Source organism: Danio rerio, chromosome 22 (genome assembly GCF_049306965.1).
Source record: "Danio rerio strain Tuebingen ecotype United States chromosome 22, GRCz12tu, whole genome shotgun sequence".
Taxonomy (NCBI): domain Eukaryota; kingdom Metazoa; phylum Chordata; class Actinopteri; order Cypriniformes; family Danionidae; genus Danio; species Danio rerio.
The window spans coordinates 24,295,303-24,315,865 of record NC_133197.1 but is presented as its reverse complement, the minus strand read 5'-3'; the positions used below and the strand labels follow the sequence as shown (position 1 = coordinate 24,315,865).

At 37.6% G+C, this 20,563-nt stretch overlaps 1 protein-coding gene across 2 annotated transcripts in view; it reads right to left on the bottom strand.

Moving 5' to 3' along the window:
- Nucleotides 1-13,035: 13,035 nt before the first annotated feature.
- The window catches only part of p3h2 (prolyl 3-hydroxylase 2), a 91,952-nt gene continuing 84,424 nt past the window's right edge, over nt 13,036-20,563 (bottom strand). For both annotated transcript variants that reach the window (XM_073937883.1, XM_003201065.6), the window contains 2 exons: nt 18,701-18,841; nt 13,036-15,711 (listed from right to left, as the gene is read on the bottom strand). In XM_073937883.1, the coding sequence (XP_073793984.1) occupies nt 15,619-15,711; nt 18,701-18,841 (234 nt within the window). In that variant the 3' untranslated portion in view covers nt 13,036-15,618. The remainder of the gene's footprint in view (nt 15,712-18,700; nt 18,842-20,563) is intronic.

The window sequence follows — 20,563 nt, the reverse complement described above, 5'->3', positions numbered from 1 at the left end:
GGGAAGTGCAGGATGCAAAATCTGTGATGTGATGAAATTGCTGGAGCAGGTATTGTTTACTGAAAATTCTGCTTGCCTGTTTTAGCATTTAAATTTTAGATGTTCATTGTCTCTACCATGTAATGCATTTTAAAATATTACAATTTATTTATATATTTTTTTTTCTATTTGCATTCACAGTGTGGACATTCTCTGGGAGGTAGTGATATGCTGTCTGACTGTGTACCTGTCTGAGAACCTCGAGAAGCTGATTACACATTACCTGGTTAGTGAATGTAGTTCATTTAGTTCACTTTCAAATGACTTTTGTAGCAGGTTTTAATTGCAAACCTGAAATTACAATTAAGCATGTAAAATGTCAATTTAGAAAGAGAAACTTTTTTATATTTGAGTGATTTTAGTCATCTTGAGTTCAACAAAAAATAAAAATGTCCTGTTTTTTAAATCACCCCAGCCAATCCAAGATGTGAGTAACATTTTTTCAACTCTAGTAGAACAGTAAAGAAAATTTGAAACTGAAGCACCTGTGGTCTTTGATAAAATGCTAGTTAGCAGATGAAAGTTAGTCAACAAAGACCACAGTTTAAGTTCTTTTTTTTTTTACTGTTCTACTGAAGAAAAGTTCTGACTTTCAGGTTCTGATTATCTTTTTCAGTTTCTTACTTTTTCCCCCCTTTTTTACTTGGCTGTGCCTTTTTATTTTTTTATGAACTGATGCATAATATAAATTTGTTTTATTGTTTTGTTTCAGCACACCCGTGGGGAAACGGACCAGCTGGACATTGGAGAGCACATACCAAAAACTGTGACCATATACGCACACATACACTACGAACACTTTAGTCTACCCAATTTACCTATACCGCATGTCTTTGGACTTGTGAGCGAAACCGGAGCACCCGGAGGAAACCCACATCAACACGGGGAGAACAAGCAAACTCCGCACAGAAACACCAACTGACCCAGCCAGGGTTCGAACCAGCGACCTTCTCGCTGTGAGGCAATTGTGCTGAGTGTTTGACAAGCACAGCTTTGAAACGCTACTCTTAAGAATACTCTTGAAACAGTTTTTGAACTATTTCTAGCTTTTGAACTGTTTCTATTAAAGCAGTAGATTTGTAAAAAAAAATTGCATTTCTTTGAACACCTAAAAATGTTTTCAGGAAATGTTTTAAGATGCATTTGTGTTATAAAGAAATTCTTTACTTTAATCCTGTTATCTGTGTTTTTTTCCACCCTTTGTAATGTATAGCTAATTGTAAGTTAACTGATAAGTGACTTAGTATTTGAAAGTTGAAGAACTAAACATTTTCAGTTAAATTAGCTTAAGATTTTATAATTGGGTAAACAGAACTTTAATGGTAGAAATAGCTTAAATTTTTAAACAAAAACTGCTTAAGTTACACCAACCAATAAATTCGAGCAAAACCATTTGTTAGAATACTTAAAAAATTAAGCATCACCAACTGAAGATTTTTAGGTAATATTGCTTTAAATTTAATGTGAAAATTGCTTAAAAAAAGGGATGCAAAAATGATGCACTATATTCTTAAGTTAATCTAGCATATTATTTTTTTCAGTGTGTTGTATGTTGTTATATTATATTTGTATGTAGTTCATGTGTATTTTATATTTATTTTGTTATATTTGTCAATGTAGGCTATGTGTTTTTGAAACATTTCACCATAATCTAAGTGTTTACGTTATGTTCGTTATGCTTTATTGTAAATACATTTTATAGTGATTAAGTATTGTGTAGGCTATTTGATTTCATTATTGGACATATTAATATTGAATACAATTGTACAGGCTAATATAATATTTAAAAATGACCTGTGGACCGACCGTGGGCCACCAGAAGACACTTATTTAAAACCAGCGGTCCGATGGCGGACCACCGTCGGATAAGCGGCTGCAGCCGCTGGTGGGCCGCTGGAATTACGATGAGCAAAATACCAGTGGACCGCGGGCGGCGCCCACCAGAGGACCGCCGACTTTGCCGCCGGCTGGCCGCCATTGGCCCGCTGGTCTTATGTTAGCTGGGAAACAATGATGTTGTCCTAAAAAACTTAAGAAGTGTGTTGTTTTTGACTCATTTTAAATAAGTACTTTGAAAAAGCTGCAAAAGGTTATTTTTTTGAGTGTATAAAGTACCTATCATAAATCAAGTAAATTTCCATTAGTTATCCAACAACTTTAAAGGCAAAAGATCTAACAAGCAACTCAGCAAGTTATCAACTACTTGGTTTACTTGTATGTTTTACTCAGAATTTGTCTATGTATTCTCAAGAAGACTTTAATCATTCAAATCACAACCAGCAAAACTTTTTAGCAAACAATATTATAAGGTACTTTTATAGGTCTTTGTATTTTAGAAGTTTCTTGGTGAAATATTTTAGTCTTGACTTTGAAAAAAAAATAATTTCAAAGCCTCTTAATAGAAAATAACTTACCTGTGATAAAAAAAAAGGATTCTAGCGAACAATCGATCCATGCCTAAGTCGTGCTTAAAGTAGGCATCAAACATTAAACCCATTTAGAGTAAATGTTAGAAGAAAAAAAAGGTATTAAATTATAAATCAACAAAAACGGCTGGGGTCTTCAAGCACATGCAAGCCCTGAAGTGTTAAAGGTACAGATATCTAAACAGTTTCCTGTGTGGTCACACTTTTGCATAGGTCTCAAAAATCTTCCTGTAATAGCTAATGTCTGCTGTACCTTATTCAAGCAAACCAAATGATTTCATAAATGGCTTACATAAAACGCATTATGTGAAAAACAAGATCTACAACTGGAAAATAGCAGGCATCAGGGGCTATTTTTAGGATTTTCATTTTGGGTTGCTCGGATCCTAATATAATGGGTGGTGCAGTGGGTAGCACTGTCACCTCTCAGCAAGAAGATCGCTGGTCTAAGCCTAGGCTGGGCCAGTTGACATTTCTGTGTGGTTTACATGTTGCCTCCCTGTGCTTCGGTTTCCCCCACATGTCTAAAAACTGTGCTATAGGTGAATTTGGTAAGCTAGATTGTCTGTAGTGTATGTGTGTAAATGAGAGTATAGTGTATGGGTGTTTCCCAGTATTGGGTTGCAGCTGGAAGGGTATCCACTGCATAAAACATATACTGAATAAGTTGGCGGTTCATTTTGCTGTGACGACTCCTGAATAATAAAGGGACTAAGCTGAAAAATAAACGAATGTATTGACAGGCATAGTCATTTGAGTTCTTCATGAGCTAAATAGGCTCAACACACCTGTTTACTGTAGTACAAACCACTTTCTTTTTTCGAGTACATTTTTGTTACCATATATTAAATAAATAAAACTGCCACTTTTCTAAATACACGGAATAAACCTAATGGCTAATTCACATATTTCATTATCTAAATCATAATAATAAATAGGATTTTTCTTAATACAAGACAACACATGATGTTTCTAGCTCTGTCAGTGACTCTGCCAGTTAACACCGAGAGGTTCTTTCACTGTGTTTATTCATTTCTGAGCATGAATGTATGATATACAGTGCATCCGGAAAGTATTCGAAGCGCTTCACTTTTTCCACATTTTTTATATTTCAATATTTCAGCCTTATTCCAAAATGGATTAAATTAATTTATTTCCTCAAAATTCTACACACAATACCCCATAATGACCGGTGGATTATTTTTTTTTTAATTGTTGCAAATTTATTCAAAAACAAAAAACCTGAAAAATCCCTTGTACAGAAGTATTCACAGCCTTTGCTCATTACTTTGTTGATGCACATTTGGCAGCAATTACAGCCTCAAGTCTTTTTGAATATGATGCCACAAGCTTGGCACACCTGTCTTTGGGAGTTTTTGTCCATTCCTCTTTGCAGTACCTCTCAAGCCCTTAGTATGGATGGGAAACAATGGTGTACAGCCATTTTCAGATCTCTCCAAAGATGTTCAATAGGTTTTAGGTCTGGGCTCTGGCTGGGCCACTCAAAGACATTTGCGAAGTTTTTGCGAAGCCACTCCATTGATATTTTGGCGGTCATTGTCCTGCTTGAAGATGTCGCCCCAGTCTGAGGTTAAAAGCACTCTGAAGTAGGTTTTCATTCAGGATGTTTCTGTACATTACTGCATTCATATTTCCCTCTATCCTGACTAGTCTTCTAGTTCCTGCTGCTGAAAAACATCCCTACAGCATGATGCTGCCACCACCATGCTTCACTGCAGGGATGGTATTAGCCTGTTGATGAGCGGTGCCTGGTTTTCTCCAAACGTAACGCCTGGCATTCACTCCAAAATGTTCAAGTTTGATCTCATCAGACCAGAGAATTTTGTTTCTTATGATCTGAGAGTCCTTCAGATTTCTTTTGCCAAATTTCAGGCAGGGAGTGGCTTCCGTCTGGCCAATCCACCATACAGGCCTGATTGTTGGATTGCTGCACAGATAGTTGTCCTTCTGTAAGGTTCTCCTCTCTTCACAGATAAACACTGGAGCTTTTAATTTTAATAAATTCGCAATAATTTTAAAAAATCCTTTTTTCACATTGCCATTGTGAGGTATTGTGTGTAGAATTTTGAGGAAATAAACTAATTGAATCCATTTTCGAATAAGGCTGTAACAAAATAAAATGTGGAAAAGTAAAGCGCTATAAATACTTTCTGCATGCACTAGGTAATGCCACATGCACTGTGGTGTGCTTTATATCGGTACTTCATTTTGAAATAAAAATACAGAAATGTTTTTTAAGAGTTCATTAAAGAAAACAGATGTCATGTGGTGAGCGATGAGGTAACAGCAGACGGGAAACCTGATTGCTCCTCCATGACATTGGGGTATAAGTGATACAAGTGTGCAAAGAACTGTAAAAAAGGAGATGTTATAACAATTTATAGATAAATACATCTTGTAATGGCGATCTAATTCTTCAAGTTCTTCACCATTTCCATAGGGGCTCGAAACAAAGGATTTGACGCGCAAAACCAAAAACTTGCAATGTAACAGTTTACTTTTTTGTTTGTCAAGAACAACAATAATCAAAATACAAACAAAAGAACTATGTACACTTTATCAAGTTTCGAAATAAATATGATTTTAAAACGGTCAAAAGACTGTCTATCATCAAGCCCCTTCCTTCTTTCTGATCATTTTTTCCAGATGCTTACACATACATATGACGTATAGCACCACTGAACACATAAAACGTCATGCACACACCATAATATCACAAATAATAATATTAAATACTGCATCAAATGGCACTAACTTTGCATCCCTATACAAACAATACAATATTATAGAAAAATATTACAAAAATAAAAAGACAAATCTCTAGTGCTCTTTATGGCTCTAACATTCCGGCCCCTAATTGTCTATGCCTGATGCATAACAATTATCTTTTTCAAATGCTTAAATGGAGCCATAAATAGTTCCCCTTCCTTAAACAGTCTTTTTGAAAAGTCCACTGTTTATATTTACTTTCTTAAAGCAAATTCTTAATCCTTTTCTGCTTCTTGCAATAAGCAAAGTTTCGTTACTGGTCTATCCAACTGACAAGTCTTTGTCTGAACACAAGCACGTCGAACAATACCAGAAGCATCGGGTGTGGTCTTCAGAATTCTACCCATAATCCAAGAATTTCTGGGGGCAGAATGATCAACAATGAGAACAATGTCTCCAGGTACCAAATTTCGTTTCAGTTTCTGCCACTTTTGTCATTCCTGCAGTAACGGCAGGTATTCCTTTGTCCATCTAGACCAGAAGAGGTCTGCCATATATTGAACCTGTCTCCATCTTCTGCGTGAATAACAGTCCTCTTTTACAAACACTCCTGGAGGCATGACTGGTTGTCTTTTCATAATCAGGAGATGATTTGGAGTCAAAGGCTCTAAGTCGTTTGGGTCATCCGATGCATTAGTTAGTGGCCTGTCATTAATAATCGCTTCAACCTCACACAAAACTGTGTAAAGTCCTTCATCATCCAATACCTGCTGGTTTAACACTGAGTTCAAAACCTTTCGAACTGTGCGTATTTGTCTTTCCCATACTCCACCTTGATGGGATGCTGCTGGAGTATTAAAAATCCACTTAATTCCCTTTCGGACAAGGGACTCAGCTATTTTAGACTGATCTAAGTCTCGCATAGCTTCTTTAAGCTCCCTTTCAGCCCCAATGAAGTTTGTACCATTGTCCGAACGAATCGTAGATACCTGCCCTCTTCTGCAGATGAAGCGCCGTATGGCATTTATGCACGATGAAGTATCAAGGCTGTTGGCCACTTCAATATGAACGGCTCTCACAGTTAGACATGTAAACAGCACTCCATACCTTTTCACCAAGCTTCGTCCTCGTTTTATTAGGAATGGACCAAAATAATCCACACCCGTGTGTGTAAAAGGTGGATTATCTGGCACAACACAATCTTTTGGTAGATCTGCCATTTTCTGGTCGTTGACTTTTGCATGTAACCTTCGACATACTGTGCATTTGGAGATCAGCTTTCTTATGGCTGTATTGGCAGCTACAACCCAGAATTTACTTCGGAGGTTTGAAAGAATCTGATTTCTGCCACTATGGCCTGTGTTGTGATGTATATCCTTCAGAATTAACCAAGTCATGTGATGCCTCTTATCAAGGATTGCTGGATGTAATGATGTACCAACATATTTCCACTGTGAGGGCTCAGAAGCTTCTCTGATGAAGGAAACCCTGTTGGCAACGAATGTTTTAAAGCGTGAGGCTTCATTCTCAATGCACTGCAGTACTGTAAGGCTATCAGTCCAAAACACAGAGTCTTCAAGCTGCAGCTGTAGCTCTTGCTTTAACATTCTGTCCATTTTTGCTGCAACAACGGCTGCAGTCAACTCCATTCTAGGGATTGTTATCTGTTTCAGTGGCGCGACTCTGGATTTACCCATTACGAATGAACAGTGCTTTTCTCCATGCTCATTTGATATTAGCAGGTAGGATGCTGTACCATAGCCATTCTCACTTGCGTCTGCGAAATGATGCAGTTGAGCAGACATGGTAGGTCCAAAGTCGGTTGGCTTGAAGCATCTACTCACACTGAAGCTTGACAAATTTTCAATCTCTTTTTTTCCATAGCAACCATTTTTGTGCTTGTTTTTCTGGAATATCCTGGTCCCAGCCCAACTTGTCTTTGCACAGCTGTCTCAGAATGAGTTTCGCTGGGAGAATGCAGGGTGCAACAAGACCAAGAGGATCAAATATGGAGCTCACTACAGAAAGTATTCCTCTTCTGGTAGTAGGTCTTTCTTGTACATTTAGGGCAAACCTGAATGTATCTGTTTCCGTGCACCACCGTATTCCCAAAGCCCTTTCAACCGGCAGGTTGTTTTTGTTGAAATCTAAGTCCTTGACTTCTTTGGATCGTTCCTTTTCTGGCAGTGATAACAGAACTGACCTGCTATTACTCACCCACTTTGTCAAGTGGAATTCACCTTTAGAGCACACAGACATGAGACTTTGTGCTAGTTGGATTGCTGCATCCTCAGATGCCACAGATTTTAAACAATCATCCATGTAAAAGTTTTGCAGAATAGTATTGATCGCTTCTGCTGTTCCTTCTGTTTTTTCATCCATTGCAGTCTTTCGTAATGCAAAACATGCACAACTGGGAGACGAAGTTGCCCCAAACAGGTGAACTTTCATTCTGTATTCCGCCATGGGCTTACTAAGATCTCCTTCTGGCCACCACAAAAATCTCAAAAGATCTGCATCAGCTTCAGGGACTCTCACTTGGTAGAACATTGATTCGATGTCTGCCATGATAGCAACTGGCTTCTGTCTGAAGCGGTTCAGTACACCTATGAGGGTGTTGGTCAGGTCAGGTCCCTGCATTAGTTGACTATTCAGTGAGAAGTTCTGGTAAGTTGCTGTGCAGTCAAAGACAACTCTTAGTTTGTTCTTTTTCGGGTGATATATGCCATGATGTGGGATATACCACACTTTGGATGGGCATTCCAATTGTTTTAGAGGCACTTTTTCGGCATAGCCTTTTTTAATTATGTCTGTCATAAAAGCATTGTAGTCTTTGTAGAACTCTGGGTTTTTACAGAGCTTTCTTTTAAGGCCTTTAGCTCTTTGTTCTGCTATGCATCTGTTTTTGGGTAGCCTTGCTGGATCATTTTTGAAGGGCAATCCAATACAATAATGTCCATCATTATACTGAATTGACTGCTCAACAGATTGCATGAATTTCTGGTCTTCTCGTGACATTTCTGTTTTGTCACAGTAATTACGTTCAGGGAAGTCTGCATTGAACTGCTCTACCAACAAAGTTTCAATGTCCGCAACTGAAATCCTGTTTACAGTGAAACTTGAAGTTTTACCATACTCTAATTCTGTGCTCTCGTCAGTTCGCAGAGGCCCATTAACTATCCATCCTAATGCTGTCCTGATAGCATAAGGTCCGTTTCCTTCACTATTTATCACTTGCCATGGTTCTATTGCTTTATGCACATTGGCACCAATCAGCACACCTATTTCTGCTTTGAGATGAGGGAGTTTAACTTGATCCAGATAGGGCCATTTTTCTAGATCCCTTTGTTGAGGGATATTCTCATGTTTCACTGGTATCTCTTTTTGAGTGAACACTCTAGGAAGTTCCATGTAGTTGTCACACTCCAAGCCACATATTTCCAAATCTGACAGAATATTGCTGTACACAGATTTTTCTTGTCCCATAGTGCGAAGAAGAATCTCTGTCTTTCTGCCTTTCAAGTTTAAATCTCTCATTAATGCCTCGGTGCAAAACGTTGCAGAGCTTCCTGGGTCAATAAAGGCATAAGTCTTTACTACCTTGTCACATTTCTTAGACTTGATCTTCACTGGGACTATAGCTAGGATGCATTCACTGTTACCGGCCCCAGTGTATCCACAAGTTTCATGGTCTGTTGAAGATGCTGTTATTTTGGCGTCATTCTCATCACAGCTGCTAGATTTGGTACTGTTCTCCATATAAATGTGCAAAATGCTTGGGTGCATCTTGGAACATTCGTGACATGTAAGTCTTTTCTTACAGCTTTTGCTTAAATGCCCCTTTGTGAGACATCCAAAGCACAGTCCTTTTGTTTTCAAAAACTCAATTTTGTCTTTGTGTGCTTGCTCCTTAAATGTGAAACACGAATTTAAATCATGGTTCTTTTGACAGAATGTGCATGTAACGCAAGATGTTTGTTCACGTAGAGATTTTGTTTCTTTCTTCATGTCAACTTGCTTCTTTCCTTCAGTACAGACACTTGTGACAAAGCTACTTCCTTTAGGACTAGCCTTTTTGTACTTCAAGTCAAGAGATTTGATTTTCTTCCCAACATTTGTGTCAGTTAACTCTTGAATGTCTCCAAACAAGGGGTCATTTTTTACTTTGGCTTGGCGATCAATATATGCCACCAAGTCTGAAAACCGAGCTCTTCTGCCTACTCTTTCATGAATGTCATATGCAACATTTCTCCAACTCTCTCTCATTTTGTAGGGGAGTTTGGAGATGATAGCCCTCATGTTAGTTGGGTTATCCATTTCAGCCATATAATCCACCTCCTGCATTACATTGTGGCATCCAGTCAAGAAAAGTGCATATGCACTAAGCATCTTCCCATCCTCTGATTTAATCTGAGGCCATTGCATTGCCTTTTCAATGTATGCTGAAGCAATTTTAAGTTCATCTCCGTAATGATGTTTTAGTAATCTTCTTGCCTCTTTATATCCATTTTCAGCGTTCATATGTCCACAGCTCCTTACCAGGTCTTGTGGTTCACTGCTGGTGTATTGCTCCAAGTAGAACAGCTTGTCCTTAGCATTCTCAGTCTTACTGTCTATGGCATTATCAAAGGCTCGCATAAATGATCTGAAGTTAAGAGGATCGCCAAAGAAGACTGGGACATCTCTTTGGGGTAACTGAGATAGATTTTGTTGCTTTACCAACATTTGAGTGATGTCATTTTGCCTCCTCATTATTTGAAACACACCGTCGTCTGAATTTTCACTTTTTGGAACATTCTGGCTGACAGTCTGGGCAACAGGCTGTCGTTTTTGTCTAGTTGTAAGCTCAGCGTCAGAATTTTCCTCATCGGAATCTTGCTTAAACCCGGATCTTCTCTGATCCACTGCTTGCTTTGGTTGAAAATTTTCTTGCTTTGATTCAGTGATATTTTCACGTTCATCGTACACTTTTAATTTTGCATCAGAAATGGCAATTGCTGTTTGTAGCTCTAATTCCTCCATTTTAACTTTCAAGTTCATCTCTTCTAGTTGCAAAGCTTGTTTCTTTTTTAAAGAAGCAGCTTTGGCCAACAGAGCTGCTTTTTCTGCTTCCTCTTTCATCCGTAGAATTGAACTTGAACTGGTGGCTGAAGATGCAATAGAACGTCCAGCTGATGAACCCACTCTGCTCTTTTTTCTCACTGTCATAGCAACTTCTGAAACACTGTCACCTGGTTCAATGTCATCATTTTTTGCAGCACTTGCATCCTTTACCCTTCCAATCCACTGTTCAGTAGCCAGAAAAAATTCCCTGATTTTTGATGACTTGGGTTCAAACCAAACACGCTTATCATCTTCCTTTTCTTCATCCAGCAACAGCTCTTGCATGTTATCATTTATTTCAATGAATTCCTGATACAATGTTGTAAGCTTTGCAAGTACTTCTTTTTCTATCTTTTCTACATTTTCATCATTTTCTTTTAATTTCTCAATTTCATTCATATGAATGGTAATTTGAGCCATCTTTGACTTTCTTGAATTAACAAGTCTGTTAAAACGCTCCTCCAGCGCTTTATGTGTGTACTTGACCGCCCTCTTGTGGCCATCTTTATCCGAGTCAGCAGTTTCACTTGCATCCTCCATAATTCCACAATAATTTGGGAGCAAATACTTGCAAAATGCAGCAGAAAAAGTATCCCTTACGTTGTAAAAAAGTTTCAAACTGCAGGAGCAAGTTTAAAAGTCTTTATGTTCAAAATATTCCAAGACGAACTTACTTTCACTTTTGTTTTCCGCAATAAGTTTCACGTGGAGTTTGCTCCGTATGCACGTGAAAAAATGTCCGTAATCTCAACAAATCCTTTTATATAACAACTGCAGCCTCAGTCTCAGTAATCCAGTTTCCACGTCGCGTTGCTCCAATGCGAAGAAGTCTTTTGACTTTAGTGTAATGGCGATCTAATTCTTCAAGTTCTTCACCATTTCCATAGGGGCTCGAAACAAAGGATTTGACGCGCAAAACCAAAAACTTGCAATGTAACAGTTTACTTTTTTGTTTGTCAAGAACAACAATAATCAAAATACAAACAAAAGAACTATGTACACTTTATCAAGTTTCGAAATAAATATGATTTTAAAACGGTCAAAAGACTGTCTATCATCAAGCCCCTTCCTTCTTTCTGATCATTTTTTCCAGATGCTTACGCATACATATGACGTATAGCACCACTGAACACATAAAACGTCATGCACACACCATAATATCACAAATAATAATATTAAATACTGCATCAAATGGCACTAACTTTGCATCCCTATACAAACAATATAGAAAAATATTACAAAAATAAAAAGACAAATCTCTAGTGCTCTTTATGGCTCTAACACATCTTATTATCGGCACATGTGTGGTTTGCTAATCAAATGAAAAATAAAGACAGACAGGAGCGGAATTCTGCTGCCTTTTCTTATCAAATTTAAAGAGGACTGAGGCGATAATTTAGTGCAGGGGGTTCCCAAACTTTTCAGCCCGTGACTCCATCAATAACAATGCAGTGACTCGCGAGCCGCAATATTTCTAAGGTGTTTATAAATATATAAACCTAGCACACACCGGTGCACATATATCAATAGTCCTTAGTCTATTCATCAATTAACTTTGAAGAACGCCACTCTGAGACCATCCTTCATTCAATTGTGGCCTGTATTTATTTTTAATGTACATGAGTGCCGTAAAGGTGTCAGAAAGTTTAACCTAGTGCCATAAAATCAATGTGCTGTGTTTTTAATGTTACATAATCACCTCAGGGGTGGCAAAAAATGGAAAAGCTAATGGCTTTTTATTTGCATGTTGTTTTTTTAAATGTAACTATTAACTACTATTTTTTTAATAGGTTATGGATAAAATATGGTCATTCTAATAATTTTTTGGAAATCACTAATAATGGCTAATAATTCTGACTTCAACTCTATATATGTGAATATATATATATATATATATATATATGAGTGTGTGTGTGTGCGCGTGCGTGCGTGTGTGTGTGTGTTTACAAATAAAATATACACACACAAATCTAACAAATCTATTGTCACTCTAAATGTATATAAAGTTAAAATCTTTGACATTTTGTCTTAATATGTTATATGTATTACCCCTATCTGTTACCACGACTGGGGTGGAGTGACAGGAGACAACAGGAGGTAAGATCCAATATGCAGTTTATTCAAATATCAGGCAAGCAATGGTCAAATCAGGTGCAAACAGGTATGTTAAGGCAGTCCAGAATCGTCGTCAATATAACAGGCAAAAGGTCGAAAGGCAGGCGGCTAAGCAGGATAACAAGGGTACAAGGCTAGGGTCTAGACACGGAGAAACAAAACAGAGAAACGCGTTGTATTGTCACACTGGGAAAACAAGACTCGGCCCACTGGTAGCGTGAGAGAGTGGCTTATGAATGGCGTGAAATCAGTCTGTGAACAAGGCTCAGCTGGTGATGCAATCAGGATTGATGAATGAACAGACGTGCGTGTATGGGAGCAGTGCATGTATGAAAATGTAGTCCTGGGAAATGCGGAAGTCCTGAGAGTTCATGTGAAAACCAGCGATCCTCTGGGAAGCGATCGCTGGTTGTGTGACACTATCCAACCCAAGGTGTTTTATGTGTACATTTTGAGCCCCTGAAGGAGTTTTGTTTTGACATTGCAGACTTTTGGGCATAATTTGCTGAGAACTCTGACAGGTTGAAATCCAAACAAGTCAAAGTGGATGTTAAAGTTTTGTTTTGTATGTTGGTAGTGTGCATACTACAGTATGAAGAACAAAGAAACACACACACAAAAAAATACCTCACTCTTTATTTAAACGAAGCATTTCGCAAACATTCATTCATTCGTTCGTTTTCCTTCGGCTTAGTACCTTTTTTTTCAGGGGTCACCACAGAAGAATGAATAAAATATATTTTAAGCAGTCACACAGTACTATAAAACACCCATGCACACCATTCACCAACTATGGCAAAATATAGTTGCTGTGAGGCGACAGTGCTAACCACTGAGCCACCATGTCCTTGTGTGGAATTTGTTTGGTGATGATAATAATAATAATAATAATAATAATAATAATAATAATAAAAACTACTAAGCTCTGCACTGCTAAAATGTCACAAGGTTTAACCACTGAAACTCATGACTAATTTAATTCCATGTATATTTTCTATCCTTTTTTGAATCTAGTTTAAAAGCAAAGTATTAAAACATTACCAAAATAAATAAAGAACCCTATGAAATCAATTAAGGACAAATCAGTTTTTTAATTTCAAATACACATCATAATCATCATGTGCATTACAGACAGTAAAACCAGACTTAAATACTCATGTAGGAAAACATCAGTGAATAAAAGTGGCCGTCGTTCTTTTTTGTTCAAACTCAACAGGATCTGAGGCAACCAGAGATACACGTAACACACGAGTCAATGAATTTGAAAGGAAAGGACAATTCAGATATGCCACATTTAAGATCAAATTCCTTGAAACAGGAACAAATATCATCTTTTATTAAAAAGGTTACTAATATTAAATGCTGACGTCTATGATCAAATAACACCATAGCTTGAGTCAGGTCATTTGTAAACGGTATAAATTAGCTAATCTGAAAGCATTGTGGTAAACGAAATCACAGTGCACTATTAGAAAACTGACAGCTACTGTATGCTAATATCACAGAAGAATGTACAGTAAATACACAACTGTGCAAAACCTCACTTTTCATAGTCTTTCATTATGTAACTAGGATTATGTTTCATTAAATAGATTTGAATATAAAATAAATCCAGATTCATGATGTTGTACAGTGTCTTTGGTGGTATGAATGGTGCATTTCATTTCAGGTGACACACTGTAGGCAAAAACTGTTGCTAAACAATCAGATCAGATTTGTGGATTATGTTTGCCAGAATTGTACATAATTTGTGCATATTTCTATTTTTAATGTAATCAATCAGCTGTGGAAGTATAACTATTAGTTTTTTTTTACCATAGTTTGCACCAGCAGTGTCTTGCCTTAATAAAAATAAACATCAAAACATACTTTGAGGCATATAAATGAAAGGATATTTAGTTTCTTTGAAAGCCAACATAAAATTGTATCATGATGGTCTGCGTAAAAAATGTAAAGACATTACTTATTCCATCTTGACTTTATAACAACATAGGCTCATTCTGAAATTGTACCCCCTATATACATTTCTGGAGATCACGAAATATGTAGCCAGAGGAATGTATGGCTGCATACCGTCTTTAAAACGAACGCTACTGAACGCTATGACGCGGTTCCTTTTCACGATTAACAGCTGACCGTTTACCTCCATGTGTGGACGGCTTTTTTCCGCTGTTACTAGTTTGTCCAGTGGCTCGACGTGTATGTTGGTGGACTTAAGAAGCCAAGCGAAGACGGCGGGGTTTGAGTGTGGCGAAGAATGGTTCCAGAAAGCTAGTAAGACAAAAATAAAATGAACAAATAAATAACAGGGTAAAACATGGTAAAAATCAAGGACTTCATTTTCTGAATTGCTTTTGTAAACACTCGGTTGGGTTAAGGGAAGTCTGATGCATTTGAAAAAAACACAACCGGTTGGATTTAGGAGAAGGGTAGATCAATCGATCGGTCAGTCGACAGTAGGGTTGGGTACTAAAACACCTTGAAACCTGTATGCACCGGACCAAATCAGCATATGAATTTTGGTGCCTAATTCCAGTGCCACTGGTGCTGCGACAAAAAAACATAAAAAAAAAAAAAAACATCAAGGGGTGCATCAAAGGCACACATAAATACGTATTGTCACAACATCTCTAAATATGTAATTCTTAACAGCTTTGAGGGATACAGACACCGTCAGAGATGTCAGACGTTTGTTCTTGTTGCTTATAGAAGGCAAAGCGCGCAGTATGGCGCATGCGTTGAGTGACTCCCTTCATCAACACGCATTATTGCGTTCATCTAATTTGCTTAAACTAACCATCCCTAGTCAACAGCGGCCTCTGGTGGATTTACACGAGAAGAGCAGGTGTGAATGGCACTCGTGAGAGAAATTTGAGCGTACAAAAAGCATACACAGCGGCCTCTGATAGATTTACAATATCAAAAACTGCAAAAAAAAGAAAAAAAGTACCTTCTGGGACATATTTGGCGCTCTCCAGAAGCATATATAAGGGTACGTATTCAGAATGAGCTTGGGTTGCTTTGCTTTATAAGGTTATCAATGCGAACTGAGGTTTTCATATTCACACATTATAATAACACTCTTGCAAACAGCCAGAAACAAAATAAACACATCACAACAGTAAACAAAATAAAGTTATTCTGGTCTTTAAATAAATAGGTATAGATGTAAAGAACCCTGTGCTTTCCTCCATTGGCAGATGGACTATAATTCATCTTTTGGGTTGATGCGAAGGTCATCTTCAAACATGTGCTGATTATCCAGAGCCTGAACCACTTCGTCTGCTTGAAGCCTTTCCTGCAATTTGATCAAAAGACTTTTATTAAAATTGGAAAAGTTGGATAAATTGTGGACACACGTGCTGTGAAAGACATGCATCATGGGTATTTCATGTGGCGCTGTAGTGAATGTTTCATAAGTGGTGCACACATGGTCAAATGATGAGCTATCAAGGTATGTGTCTTCCACAGCTTACTGATGTCAAAGTGGAAACTGTTGAGCATTATATACACCAACTGCAAGGCCACCGTGCAACAAATCACCAGCATCTACAACAGTGGTGACCAGGGCAATGTCTCACAGCACACAGTTCATTACAGTCTTCTGTGAAAAAGCCTGTGTATCTGATAACTGTACACCATTTCTAACAATGCAGGACATGGACCCAAGATCGTCAATATTAGACTGTTAATTACTGGAAGTGGTCTGACTTGACAAATCAAGATCCTTTGTCAACCACTTAACGCAGATACAGTGATTACCATTAAAGGCCATGGCACGTAATGCAATGTTGAGCAGATAGAGGCCTCTTATAATGGTGTCTTGGTATTTTAGAGCTGGGAAATTTTGTTTCGTGTGACTGGGCTCATATCGAGGGAGTCTTCCTGATTTAGAATGCTGTCATGGGTGAAAGAATGCTGTAATAGCATATATAACAGCCAAATGTTTAGTTGTTCAGCTACAAATCAGAATGCACAAATAAAAACTGAAGTGACAAAACTAAGCAAATGACGTCAAGATGGAACACAAAAAAGTGAAATGGTAAAAATGATAAACAAACACTGCTTTATTTACAGTTTGTATGTGTGCAGCACTAGTTCCAGTTTCCCTTTGTTGAATGAGCAGTGTTGGGCATGCTGCTTAAAAAAGTAATTAGTTGGTACTAGTTATTTCTCACATTTAGTAACGGAGTTACTAGCTTTGGTTGCTGTAATAGTTTCTCTGTCTACCCTTTTGAAAGTGTCACCTGCATTTTTAGCAAATCATCATCAGTTATGTGGTTGTCCCACCCCTACACACATCCCAATCAACATCAGCTATGTGGTTGTCTCATTCTTACATACACGCTATGCAAAATCATCATGTGCCCCCCTCAATCCGCAACACACACTAGAGCAGGCCGAAAGAGACAGATGTAGAAAGATAAACACTTAGGTAAGCAAAAGAAAATGGAAAATTATATATCAATCATATTATGCCCCCTTTTTTGGTCAGTAATTATAATGGAGATGTAATTCATTTGATTACTCGGGTAGAGGAAAAAAGTAAGTGAAGTTGTTTATTTATACCACCATTATTTCGATCACTGAGAATGACAAAACCGACTTCTTCCACCTGCACATATGGAGGGGAATATCCTCTCACACAGGTGCAAAATGTACATTCTAGTTTCAATTTTCTGTCATCCATTTGGTGTCCATCATTGTACAAGCATTGTTAATTTTTAGTTCAGGTTAGTAAATACTAACAGATTAAAAACTAATGGAATCTTATTGTAAAGTATGACCAAATTATTAAGTACCTGATACCTTTATTTTTAAAGCTGTAATCTAAATCTTACAAATCTTAGTGGGAAAAAATCCACACAGAAATTGCTCACGTTCTTTCTGAACGTGTGTTTGTTTCAGAAGCATGTCAATGTTCTACTTCCTCTTCATCACCTTACCACATCTAAGACCACTAATGTTCAGTCACATTTTCAGCTTTTAAACATTAAGTATTTCATTACAAGCTGTTTTTTTTACTGTCAATAAATAATCATTTTACATTAAAGGTTAAATGTTTTGATAAGTTTTCACAGCACAATGTCCCATTATGACTTAAATTATATCTGTTATATATAAAAATATACATATAATTTAGACCCTTATAACAGTCAGAAAAGACATTGTTACACCTTTGTTTATAGCTAAAGGGGTCAAAAGTCACTAGCATGTGTAGAAATATTCCAGGCTTAAGAAGTGTCGGTGAAATGTGTTAAACACATTGGCCATCATGCTAGTGTATGTATGTGTATGTGTAGTGAGAACATAGGAAGTGGTTTGGGGGTTTGACAGCACTCTTTGATGAGTATCACACGTCTGTGGGCATCTAAGGCTTGGGGCTTGTGCTTAATTTACAATGGAAAATTCCACTTATATAAGAACACTCTTCTAATTATTGGTTCGTTAAGTTGTAATGTATATAATACTGTTTAATGGACCAAGCTTATACTCATGCAGCTATTTATGAGCATGGTATAGTCAATTCTTAGTTCATGTTAGTAAATACTAACGAATCAAAAAACTATTTGAACCTTATTGTAAAATATGGCCAAATTATTAAGTACTTGATACCTTTATATTTGAAGCTTTAATCTAAATCTTACAAATCTTAGTGGTAAAAAGTGGCTCTGTTAATGGCCATGAAATTAGTTAAATGAACATATATACATAAAAATATTTACATTAAAGCAAATATTTGACAAAACACCGGTGTAACTACAGTCTCTGATGAATCTCAGACACTAATATTCTAACCATTTATAAAATAAGAAATTAGACATTAATATAAACATAACGATTATGATTTTTAACAGTATTGTAGCACACTGGCAGTATTTATTAGTCCAATTGTTGTTCACTTTTATCATCTAAAGTCTGACATGAGACTTGAAGGGGTAGTTTAAAAAAAAAAAAAATGTACTTTTCCTGAAGTGGTTTCAAATGTTTATGAGTTTTTTTGTTAAACTTTTCTTTTTTCTGTTGAGCACAAAAGAAGATATTTTGCAGAATGATGGAAACCTGTAATTACTAGGAAATACAAATACTATGGAAGACAGTGGCTACAGAATTTTAGCATTCATCAAATGTGCTTAACAGAAAAAAAGAAGAAAAAAAACTTAAGAAATGATGACAGAATGTTTATTTTTGATGAATTATCCATATTACAAACGTATATTTATGATTTAGTGAACTGAAAAGTGATGTGCATGGCTGTGGTAAATGTGGTGATCAGGTTTTCTCACCAGCTCCCTGTAGAGGGGGTTTAAAGTAAACCAGAGAGCCACGGCACACCTCTGCCCTCTAGTGACAGCCCGAACACCATGTGGATTCTCTCCACCCGAAGAAAAGCCCACCAGGCGCCCACATCTGGGCTTCACCGAGGCCTGCGATGACAAAACAGAGCTTAAAAGAGTTATGAACTACTTTGTCTGTCTATTTTGTATATCTCAGAGATTAGGAAAACTTTTACATTAAAAAACAGCTTGTAGTTTTGAAGTAATAGGCTATATTGTGGTCGTATTTAACCCCCTCATTGGAACACACTGTTTGAAGTAGATTGTTGACTCGGAAATAAACGCCCACTGATGTTATTGGCTGACAGTTTTGCATATTTAAATCTTCTTAAGAGTTTGAAAGAACAACAGCCCACTGATGTAAGCTTCTGCATGTGTGTTTGACAGCCTACATCCATCAAAAAGATGACTAAAAATGATTAAATACTGGCTATACATCAAAATAATAACAGATAACAGTTTTGCATATTTAAATCTTCTTAAGAGTTTGAAAGAACAACAGCCCACTGATGTAAGCTTTTGCGTGTGTGTTTGACAGCCTTTATCCATCAAAAAGATGACTAAAAATGATTAAATACTGGGTATACATCAAAATAATAACATATAAAAAGTGAACTCTTAAAGGGCCACAAAACCCCCTGTCTCAGCAGGGTGTTTTCCCACCTCTAGTTTAAAAAAAGTTAGGAAAGTGGGTGAGTCCAGGTTTGTTTAGATGGGAAAGTATGAAAAGTTTGAAAAGATACTTTTTGCATGAAAAGTATCATTATGTGCACGTGCTGATTTTCACAGAGGCAACACAAATACAGAGGCAGAGGAGATAGACAGCAACTACGTTTGAATGGACACCAGTCATCAAACTATTTGCCTTAATCTGAATTCAAGAGTTCACACTTACCTGATAATCAATAAAGCGTATTTGGCATGCTGTCCCGGGAGAGAGCCCTGAGCTCGTAATATCCTCGAGCCCGGGGCTCCCTCCCGTTAGAAAGGCGAGAGGGGAATTCGAGGTCAGGTAGGTCTCGAGAACTCCCCTGCTTGTCACCGTGAGAAGTGTAAACTCAGGTTGTATTGGGTGATAATTTGTTTTAGTCGATTGGCTATGGTTTATGTTTTTGGACGGTGGGAGGAAACCGGGGAACCCGGGGAAAACCCAAGCAAACACGGGGAGAACATGTAAACTCCACACAGAAACACCAACCGGCCCAATGGGTTGGACCGGCAGTATTCTTGCTGTGAGGCAACAGTGCTAGCCACTGGGCCACCCTGTCGCCCGATCAGAAAAAGTGGGAAGATGTAGGGGTGGAAAGGGGGGGAGCTTCAAGACGAAGATAACTGGAGTGAAAAACTCAGGTTATTTATAATGCTTCCGTAATCATCTAATAGGACTGATTACGGAGCTAACAAGGAGCCAGCCGTGGTGATTATAAGCACGTGATCCTCTCGAAATTAGTTTATGAATAAACCACACTAAGACAATAAAATGATGAAGGTGTTTACATGAGTTGCTTTTTGGATGTTCCTGTCATGCTATCCACATTTCCTCCGAGTATCATGTAATTCCGGGTGTTTCATTCTTAATTTGTGAACTATTAACTGCAATTTGGCACCTTCACTTTTACTCAGAAACATTTCATGCGTGCCCCCCGTGACAAACGAGATATTAGATGTGAGAAACTGCTAGTTAGACGGTAGTTTTAATAAAATCTGATACCGCACGCCAAATGGTAGAAAAAACCTTCCGCATTTATCACTAGATGCAGAGACTTGGTGGGTGCAGAGAATAGTGTCAAACAGCCATGTATGTATAGACCA